Source organism: Penicillium lagena (assembly GCF_028827675.1).
Source record: "Penicillium lagena strain IBT 129212 chromosome Unknown utg000002l_segment0_segment0, whole genome shotgun sequence".
In the NCBI taxonomy this organism is placed as follows: domain Eukaryota; kingdom Fungi; phylum Ascomycota; class Eurotiomycetes; order Eurotiales; family Aspergillaceae; genus Penicillium; species Penicillium lagena.
In genome coordinates, this window is record NW_026623223.1 from 947,123 (window position 1) to 957,186 (window position 10,064).

Consider the following 10,064-nt stretch of genomic DNA (forward strand, 5'->3'; position numbering starts at 1 on the left):
GAATGACTACTCTGGTGATAATGCTGAAGACCGAGCGTTAAATTCCGAACCAGGTGAATACGTGGACGCCACTTACATTTTTAAGAGAATATATCCAAGTTTAGCCAACCGGATGTGTCTCGAATGACATTACCAAATCTCTAAGCACTAACACTCACATCAATGCGGGATGGTGTAGTGGTCGTGCGGGATGCCCCATCTGCGTGTTACCATGGAAGCTCCACCTGATGCGGGATGATCGTCTAGTGTCAACCCGCAACGAAGGGAGAGCACAGGCGCGTCTCGACTCTGCATTGCGGCTAGCTGGCATCATAGTGTGCAAAGTACTTCTACGCCAAGAGCTCTTTTGAAATGCGAAAAAAAGGTTTGTCGCATCCTTTGCCCAACTCTCAATTCCTTCGAACGAGGACTCTATTCCTAGCAGCAATCTAAGCTCCTCAAAAGCGATACGACGCCATTATCAATCGGCTAATCTTCCCTGGCATATCTCAGGCACCAAAGATGACAGCTGGAACCGATCTTGTGATCCTCGGGGCGACACCCGCAGGCATTACGACAGCAATCGCAGCAGCTCGTCTCTCGAAAAGCAGTGTCTTGATAGAGCGGACGCCGTTTATCGGCGGTTTACCAGCAAATGGTTTAGGTGCAACAGATATTGCTACGCGCGGCGCTACGGGAGGGCTCTTTCTGGAATTTGTGGATCGAATAAAAGCCCACTATATCGAAGTGTATGGGCTCGACTCGGATCAAGTCCGCGACTGCGATGAAGGCTATCACTTTGAGCCGTCCGTAGCAGAGCATGTGTTCCACCAATGGCTTCTGGAGTACCCGCAGATCCAAGTCCTGACCTGCCGTCAATTTGATTTCGAACCCGAAAATGTAACGCACGATGCGAACGAGGTCAAATCAATTGAGGTCACAAATCTGAGCACAGGAAAACCGGAGACAATTCGCGGCCGCTTCTTTGTGGATGCCACATACGAGGGAGATCTCATCGCCGCATGTGGGGTGCCATTCTACGTCGGTCGCGAAGGAGCAGACGTTCACGGTGAAATTGGAGCGGGGAGAGTTTACAAACTGTGGTATGGGCCAGAATTCGCCTGTAGCACTCACGCCGGCGATAACGCAGTGCAGGCCTACAACTACCGATTATGCCTCACCAAAAACCCGAGAAATCGAGCTGAAATACAACGGCCAGAGAACTACAGCCGAAGGGAGTTTGCTTCGTTGATCTACGATGTCCAGACTGGCCTACATGCTGGAGTGGACGTTCTGGACATATCCGCGGAGCAGGCTGCCCAAAATATCAAGCGAGCTGCGCAGAATTTGCCACCAATTCCATATAAATTGGAAGGCATTCAGCGACTTCTTAGCAATGTCACTTTACCAAACGACAAGGTCGACGGCAACAACCAACACTTTGCGTTGATATCAACCGACCTCCCCGAGGAAAATTGGCCATATTCAACATCTGGCTGGGCCTGGCGAGATGCATTTGCAAAGCGGTTGAGAGAATACACAGAGGGCCTTTTGTACTTTGCACAGCATGATGAAGAGCTGCCAGCTTATTTCCGAGAAGATTGTCTACAATGGGGCTGGGCGGCAGATGAGTACCCTGAGAACGGACACTTCCCGCGCCAACTGTACGTCCGAGAGGGTCGAAGAATGCAGGGAAAGTATCTTTTCACGGCAAACGATTCGCTAGCTAAGCGCCAAGAAGACTGCAATGGCAGGCCAAAGACAGATCCCACAGCGAAAGGTGTTGACATTATTCAAAGCCCCCCAGACCACAATACCAGCATAACCGCGAGCCACTACGCCTTGGACTCTCACCCTGTGCGGAAGCGTGAGCCAGGTCGTGTTCATCTGGACGGCATGTTCAGCTATCCTTGTTCCCCATACACTGTTCCTTATGGCGTGATGGTGCCCAACACCCCTGTCAGCAATCTTCTTGCACCCGTGCCAGTATCTGCTACACATGTTGGATTCTCCACATTACGCATGGAGCCGTGCTGGATGGCTCTCGGGCAAGCAGCCGGCATAGCTGCAGCTTTGTGCTTGGACAAGAATGTCTCTGCGGAGAATGTCGACATTGAGAAGCTTCAATGTGAACTGTTGGACCAAGGAGCTGTACTTATTTACGATCCCTGTCTATGGGAAGAGGGCGTTGGGGCGAAGGAAAGGAGCGCTTTGCAATGGGAGTGGCTGAGGGCGAGCCGGTTGAACGGATCCGAGAAACAGTGACATAGATTGCATGATACCGCGCTTAACGTCCCCGCATTTATTGTGCTCGTTATAATCCTGGACAGCATCGTTGACCGTATATATCTCCGTGCAATTATCATCAAGACTCTCTTGGCATGAGAGGACAGATCTGGAATGTCAAACGTCCCATGGATCTGCCAATATCCAGGAAACAAGACCTACAGATTGGACAGCATGTAGCAAACAATCCAATCAGTAAATTACCGGATTCTGTATAATGCCGCTAAATCCCTATATTGATGGATATGACAATAGCTCAATAGCCGCAAAAGAGAAAACGAATTTAGAATAAAAATCACAATAAATACTACGTCCAAGTAGAGTAGCTTAGAGCAGCCATAATTTCAGACCTCCACGCCCTTGACCTGCGCAGAAGTAACAGGTTCAACAAGTTTCACCTTCTTTAATGACTCTTTGACAGGATTTTTCGACTCAAATATAGCGTCCAGCTCCTCCAAAGTACGGCCTTTTGTTTCGACGAAGAAAAAGTAGATCCAAGCAGTTTGCACCACATTCCACACGGCGTAGATGATGTAAATTCGCCACCCCATGCGGGCCAGTGCAATGGGTGCACCGTAGGTGTTGACGAATTCGGCGACATTGAGAGTGAAATTGTTCAAGCCCATGCCCTTGGCGCGAGTGTTTGTGTGGAGACATTCGGCAGGATAAGCCACGACCAAAGGATTGATACCACCACTATGGAAGATGCCGACGAAGAAGATGAATGCAATCGTCAAGTTCGATACCGAGCTTGACTGGGTGGAATGGTACTGGGATGTCAGGCCCGTCAAGGCCACTAGGCAGCAGCACATGGCCAGGCAGCCAAACATCAACAGCTTACGTCGACCGACCATATCGCAGGTGAGTGAACCGATAGTCGCGCCTCCGAGTGCCGCAACGTAGTAGCCAAGATTGTAGGCGAGAAGAGAAGCCTGCGCCTCCACGCCAATACTTCGAAGGATATTGGCCTGGTAGTAACCCGTGAGATTTGATCCTCCCCATTGCCCTAGTGAATGTCAGACCATTCATATTCCGACGTACCCAAGCAGTGTACTCAGTTTACTCACCAATGCAACCCATGGAGAAAACCAGGAACGTTCGATAGCGGCTGGACTTGCTGTTGACCAATTCGGAGTAGTCATACCACCGCTTATCAGAAGCCTGCTGCCGAATGCTCGCTCGCATCTCCGCCATTTCGAGCGCGACAAGCGGTGAATTCTCATTGCCGCCCGCGTGATACTTCACTAGTAGCTCCCTGGCCTCCTCATAACGGTCATTGGCAACCAACCATCGAGGTGACTCCGGGAGAAAGAGGCTGAAAATGACGACAATAGCTGACGGAATTACCTGCAGAATCAGAGGTATCTTCCAGGACATACTGGAGTTTAGTGGACCGGTACTGTAGGCCACACCGCTGGCCAAGATTGCTCCAATAAGCCAGAGAGAGTTGTAGAGGAGCGTAGCGGGTCCTCGCCACTGAGGAGGCGCGATCTCCGTCACGAAGGCTGGCGCAGCCGACCTGACCAATGCGACTCCGAAGCCGGATAAAAAGCGACCAGCCATGTACGCGCCGGACGTCTGCGCAGTGGACATGACGATAGCCCCGACCAAGACGACAACTGAGCCTACAAACATCCCGATTCGTCGCCCGTATCTGTCCGATACGGGACCAGCTACGAAAGAACCAACGAGGTTGCCAATTGTGTAGATGGCGGTGACAATCCCCAGATACCCTCCAGTTTTGGGAATACCGAGGTCGCTATGCCAGCGGTCATTAGAGTTCATTGCTCCCATCAAAGAGCTGTCGAAACCAGTGCCCCAAGAATCTGTGATAGTTGATTAACGCTCCGAGTCATCCAGGTTGGGTCCTTGGCAGCTTACTGCAATATGCAATAAACCAAAAAAGAAAAGTTGAAGGGATGCCGCAGAGGTGAAGCTGAGATGTTCTTTTTTGACTTGGGCTGCCACCTGGTCACGCAGTTCGTCGCTGTCTAGGGTCACAACACGGTCGTCCAGCATGATGCCGATTTCGTGGCCTGGGTTCCTGCTGTCGGAACCCTGCCCTACCTCGATATGCATCAAGTGGTCTCCGCCAGTCTTGTTAACAGATGCTGCGGCCATGGCTGTAGCAGAGTCAAAGGATGTTAAGCCAAGCACGACCGATGACAGTTGGGGAACTTGATGTTGAAATTTTATACCCTTCCTAGTCCCGGCACGAACATGTTCTCAACTACCATTGGCCAACCCCACGGGGAGTCAAAGGGGCTTGTACTAGGCCGTGGGGTAGTGGGGGAGGTGAGCGCCTGTCAGACTGGCTAGATGCATGGCTGCTTCTAACGCTGGTGGAAGAGGGAAAGATCGCACCTTGGATTGTGGCTATATCTCATCCCGCATATCCCGCACTCATCCCGCACCCCGCACTCCGCCATCGGTGCCTGGAGAATGTGGTCAAGTGAGAGACCCAAATTATTGTGACCTCAAATGCGATAGTTCGAAACATTCCGAGCTTTCGCACAGTGGTCTTAATTTGGGAGAAGGGGGGTTTGCACTTCCAATCGATTATTAGGTAATTACAGCTACGCAATGCATGCTCTTAAGATTCACTTGGTCATCTTTTTTCGGAGTAGGGTAACGAACGAGATATGAATGTCAGAAAGACGCGCCGGGTGACTTTGGTAAGGGAAGCCGAACTCCCGCGCGAATGGGGCAATTCAGGCTTTTGTAATTACAAATTTGACCTTTGATTTCTAGACCGTTGGAATTTGTTCCGTACTTGATAGGATCCTCATGCTGTTCGCATCCTGCTGCACCTGCCGGTAGTTTCGCTGCTATAAACATTCTATCACCCCTAATCCACTAGCCTTCTTCACGGAGACATAAAAAAGCTAGCTATTGTTGCTCCAATGTCAGCTCATCTCACCCCCGTTGTCCGGAGTGACGGTCCGTATGGCCAGATTGTCTTATTCGGTGATTCCATTACTGAGCACGCGTTTGGTGCCGGGTCCGGTTTCTCATATGGTGGAGCTATGGCACATGGTATGACACTTGTTGTCCATTGAGACCTTTGCGCGGGCTTCAGTCACGCGCATCGTGATAGGAAAATGCATTTTTGACACACAATAGTCTTTAGGCGACGGCTGGATGTCATTAATCGAGGTTTCGGGTAAGTTCAGTTGTGTGAACCTCTACGGCAATTCGGATCCTACCAACTGGAGAGCTTCTGACGTTATCTTTTTTTTTTTAACCAGGGGCTATAATACGGAACATGGCCTTATTGCCCTCCCAATATTTATGCCGACACCGGCCCAGGCAAAGGTCGAGTTGCTGGTTAGTGGACCCATTGACCTCGTTGAAGCTCAGCTCACGTCTTCGAAGATTGTCTGCTTTGGCGCCAATGATTCCTGTCTTCCGCATGACCCCACGGGTCATCACGTACCATTAGAAGCTTACTGTGAAAATTTGACTGCCATGATAACTTGTGCCGAGGTGAAGGCCCATTTGCCTCGTATCCTTTTAGTCACACCACCCCCGATTGACGAATATCAGCGGGTATTGGCGGATCAAAGCAAAGGATATTTTCAGATACGCCGCACAGCCACGAATACACGGAAATATGCCCAGGCATGCAAGGAGACTGCTTCCAGGTTGAACGTGCCTACGGTGGATATATGGACTTCATTCCTCAAACACGCCGGCTGGGCGGAAGGCCTTGTTCTTCCGGGCAGCCGGGATGTTACTCCCAATGAAACTCTCCAAAATCTCTTCTACGACGGTGGGCATGTCAGATATGACTCTTGGTCCCTCACTGATACCCTCATAGGTCTTCACTTATCACCTGAAGGATACAAGTTGGTTTTCGACGAGGTGCTGAACGCTATCAAAGCAAACTACCCTGACTTAGATCCAGACAAGATGGAGTATGTCTTTCCTACCTGGGAGGAGGCTCCAAAACGGCAGGGATGAGTTCATATGTATATGATAGCGTATTTCCTATTGACATATTCACCGAAAAAAGCAACAGATCTAAATCGCAATCAAGTCTATCTGTTATACACCAATCAGTCGTCCATACCATAATATACCCACTTTGGCGACTCTTTCAGGCCCTTGGCAATTACAGTTAGGGTTTGTCCTGGCGCGACATCAAGGCAGTTGTCACTCCACTGAACGCCGTCATTCGTAAAGAACAGGCCTTTGACGGGCCGAGCTACCGAGACGACCAGCTCCTCCTGCCTATGCACCTCCACTTTTAGACCGCGTTGGGGAAACCTGAGGTGCTTAAGGGGCTGTGGCCAGTCCACATCGTGCGCAAGAAGCTTGCCATCTTGATCGTAAAGCTCTGAGACAACCACCGTAGGCTCTGTTTCTGGAGTCGAGCCATTGGCGACTTCATGGGTACCTGTACCCTTTGCTGTCACCGTAGACACGATGGAGTTGCGTACCTCCAGCCCAGTCCGTACGCTAATGAAGCGTATCCGGATATCCGCTTGCTGCGAATTTACTGCGGCATTTGCGACCCAGACATAGAATGAGGATTCTTTGGCGGGATATATGTGTGGGGTAGCATGAGCGATGACACTAGCAGAATCCGCCTTGGTTTTACCTCTGCAGAATGCCTCATGTTGTAGATTCGGCTTGGGATTGATCTTGGGCTTTCGCTCTATGCCTATCGCGAGATTTTTCATATCACGGGCAATGACATAGTAAGCCATTTTCGGCCGTTCATGATAGTCTGCAATAGCCCAGCTGACAACAGGCCACGAATCGTTCATCTGCAGATAATTAGTATCCTATCAAGACTGTCTTCGTTTCCAAATCTGGCTACAGGTATGCTATCCTCTTACCTGCCAGACTAAAGCGCCCCCGCATTCTCGACCCTCAAATCGTCTGCGCCAGCCACGGAAAGCATAGTGCATCGCTTCACTCTGAACGAGCTGAGAAAGATACACATATGCGTCAAGGTCGAATGACATGCGCAAGTTTTCTCCCATGCAAGTAAACATGCGTTTTTCATATGATGTCATCTTGCAGTGAAACTCAAACGCTTCGCTCTGGGGGTTCCGGTCATCACTCTCGCCAAAGAAGGATGCCATGACGGTCTCCACTGCAGGACATGATGGCATTCCAAACTCCGACACAAATCGACCCGTGATGTCGGGATATCGCTGGTAAGGCAAAAGCATGCCGCTGGAGACATTCCATATGTGCCCATCACCGACAGTACGGTCACTGTTGTTATCCACGCCACCGAATGGTGAGCCTGGCCAGTAGATGCTACCGGGAGCGTGTTCCTTTACGAGGTCTGGCAATACCTTCTCGTAAATTACTCGCGCACCAAAGGTTGACCCTGACCACTGGTCCTCTGGCATAGTCATGTCGTGATGGAGCGCCTCATTTGCGACTTGGTAATCTTCGTTATTGCCAGCCCAGATGGCCAGAGAGGGGTGCGATCTGAGGCGCTTGATTGCTTGTCTTGCTTCTTCCTTCACACTCCCGATGAACTCTTCATCTGAGGGATACTGCCCGCACGCAAAACAAAAATCTTGCCAAACAAGAATCCCTCGCCGATCACATTCATCGTAGAAAACGTCTTCTTCGTATATGCCTCCGCCCCATATACGAAGCATATTTTGATTCCCTCGCACAGCCAGGTCGACCCATCTTATGTACCTTTGTGTCGTCATTCGGGGAAGAAACTGATCGCCTGGGATCCAGTTACTCCCGCCCATGAACATAGGTATACCGTTGCACTTGAAATAAAACGAAGAGCCTTCTTGGAGAGGTGACTGAATCAGCTCGATTTGCCGTATGCCGATGTTGTGAGTCTTTGAGTCAAGGACATCCCGCCCAGATCTCACTATCGCCACGAATTGATACAAAGGTTGATCGCCGTGCGTATGGGGATACCACAGCTTGGGTTGATCCAGAAGGAACGTGACCGACCTGCTTTGGGTAGTCTGGCGGTCAAGAACGGTTCCTTCTGGATCCCTGAATTCAACTTCGATGAATCTCGAGATGTCTCTTGGCTCGAGGTTGACGTCCACAGTCAAAGTTGCCTTTTTTAGATCACTTGACAGCCCAACATCGATCTTCATTTCTTCAATGCGACACGAGTACTGTTCAAGATAAATCGTCTTCCAGGGTCCGCAGGTTACGAGTGACGGGCCCCAGTCCCACCCAAAGTGATACTGAGCTTTGCGGACATAGACTCTGCCATAATGACCATTCCAGCAAATCAACTCGCCTCGTTCAGCGCGCAGAGCTTCTGCTCTGTCATAGGCTGACTCAAAAAAGATCTCGAGATGGTTTTGAGGGCGAATCAAATGTTTGATATCAAGTCGGTGGCTGATGAACATGTTTTCGCATCTACACCACCGTGTCAGTTTTGAAACATACGCGACGGACGGTTTTGCACACGCACTTGAGGATTTCTTGTCCATTCAGCTGTACCGTGGCAAACGTATCTAGGCCCTCAAAAACAAGGTCTAAATTTTCGTTTTCAGGCACAGATGGAGCCTCAAACGTGGTTGTATATACCCAAGACTTGCGATGTATCCATTGCAGGTCTGCTTCATTGGTGCCCACGAAGGGGTCCGGGATGAGATTAGCCGCCAATAGATCCAGATGGATACTGCATCATTTGGGTAAGTGAGGGTATAATTGCACAGGTCCGAAGCGCTTGGCCCATCTTCAGCGGTACTCACTTGGTAGGAATCTCTGTCTGACCAGAGAGCCCAAGGCCTGAGCCATCGCGCCAACTCCACGAAGATAGGTTGCGCTTCGAAGCCATCACTGAACGCGCTTACGTCTCAAGAAAGAAAATAACTGGTGGTTCGGTTTAAAATAGCAGGGTGGTTGATGTAGGTCGAGTGATTTAGGACTGAAGGTGCTGAAAAATAAGCCCCCGAGGTTAAGCCTCGCGCTACAAATACCTGCAAAGTCTCTTGCGGGATGAGTGCGGGATGAGCGTCAAAACGTGGTTAAATCCAGACTGATCTAAGGTGGAGAGCTCAATATCTCGACGCAATGACCTCCGCCTTTCATACTGCAGTAAGACAGCATGAACAGAAACCCTCACTCAGCAGAGGAATCTGCTACGTAGAGTGTCTCAAAACATCCGGAATACCTGTTCATAGGCATGAAGCTTTGCCTGAATATGATTGTGACTCGGACGCTATGCATCTTCCGTCCGTCGCTGTGTCTGCATAAGGCAATGAACACTACTTATGAGAATTTTTTGAATGTGTACAGATTATTATTCAATGAGCCGGAGCCTGAGCCCCTCAGTAAAGCGGCGGGGGGCTCAAATGGGAAAGCCCCACCTGCCAGAGAAAATCCGCTAAGTACTTGTAGGGACAATATGTACTGGATCTTCTCTGGCCTTCGATGCATTTGCCCTCCGTTTTGGTGCTCACCCCTCGCTCCCTCTGTAAAGCCGAGCACGACCCGCAGCAGGCTAATCAACACGGGTACATTGCGGAATTACAACACCCATTCCGAAACCCTCGGCTGCAACTATTCCAGAAGATGGTATCCGGTATCCGAGCAGGACAAATCCGACCGAAATAATGAACTATGGTCCTGCCAACAACGGTGGGCGGGCTACGCACAGGTGTTTAAAAACTGGGTAAGTCCTAACTCTCCCTTCCCTTATTTCCTCCCCAGGCACACTTTGGATAAGAGGTTATTCGAAGCCCCAACCATAGAGCGTTTGGCAATCTCCTCCATTGGCAATTTGGAATCGTTATCCCCGAGGCTACCGGATATTTCTGTTGGTAACGGCTGAGAAATGAACACGA

The 10,064-nt window shown here is 50.2% G+C and overlaps 4 protein-coding genes across 4 annotated transcripts; 2 read left to right on the top strand and 2 right to left on the bottom strand.

Annotated features, from left to right (window-relative positions):
* Nucleotides 1-501: 501 nt before the first annotated feature.
* N7510_003134 (FAD-dependent oxidoreductase) lies at nt 502-2,244 on the top strand (the record flags this gene model as incomplete). Its single annotated transcript, XM_056975061.1, has 1 exon — nt 502-2,244. One exon carries the CDS (start codon nt 502-504, stop codon nt 2,242-2,244), a length of 1,743 nt encoding a protein of 580 aa, XP_056835017.1.
* A 365-nt stretch (nt 2,245-2,609) lies between these two features.
* Nucleotides 2,610-4,386, bottom strand: N7510_003135 (sugar porter family MFS transporter; the record flags this gene model as incomplete). Its single annotated transcript, XM_056975062.1, has 3 exons — nt 2,610-3,271; nt 3,333-4,091; nt 4,164-4,386. The coding sequence occupies 3 exons, from the start codon at nt 4,384-4,386 to the stop codon at nt 2,610-2,612; spliced, it is 1,644 nt and encodes a 547-aa protein (XP_056835018.1).
* Nucleotides 4,387-5,168: 782 nt separating this feature from the next.
* Nucleotides 5,169-6,228, top strand: N7510_003136 (SGNH/GDSL hydrolase family protein; the record flags this gene model as incomplete). Its single annotated transcript, XM_056975063.1, has 3 exons — nt 5,169-5,301; nt 5,389-5,428; nt 5,514-6,228. 3 exons carry the CDS (start codon nt 5,169-5,171, stop codon nt 6,226-6,228), a joined length of 888 nt encoding a protein of 295 aa, XP_056835019.1.
* Nucleotides 6,229-6,323: 95 nt separating this feature from the next.
* Nucleotides 6,324-9,055, bottom strand: N7510_003137 (glycoside hydrolase family 2 protein; the record flags this gene model as incomplete). The annotated part of the gene is made up of 4 exons (XM_056975064.1): nt 6,324-7,037; nt 7,110-8,631; nt 8,687-8,896; nt 8,970-9,055. The coding sequence occupies 4 exons, from the start codon at nt 9,053-9,055 to the stop codon at nt 6,324-6,326; spliced, it is 2,532 nt and encodes an 843-aa protein (XP_056835020.1).
* Between the last annotated feature and the right edge of the window lie 1,009 nt (nt 9,056-10,064).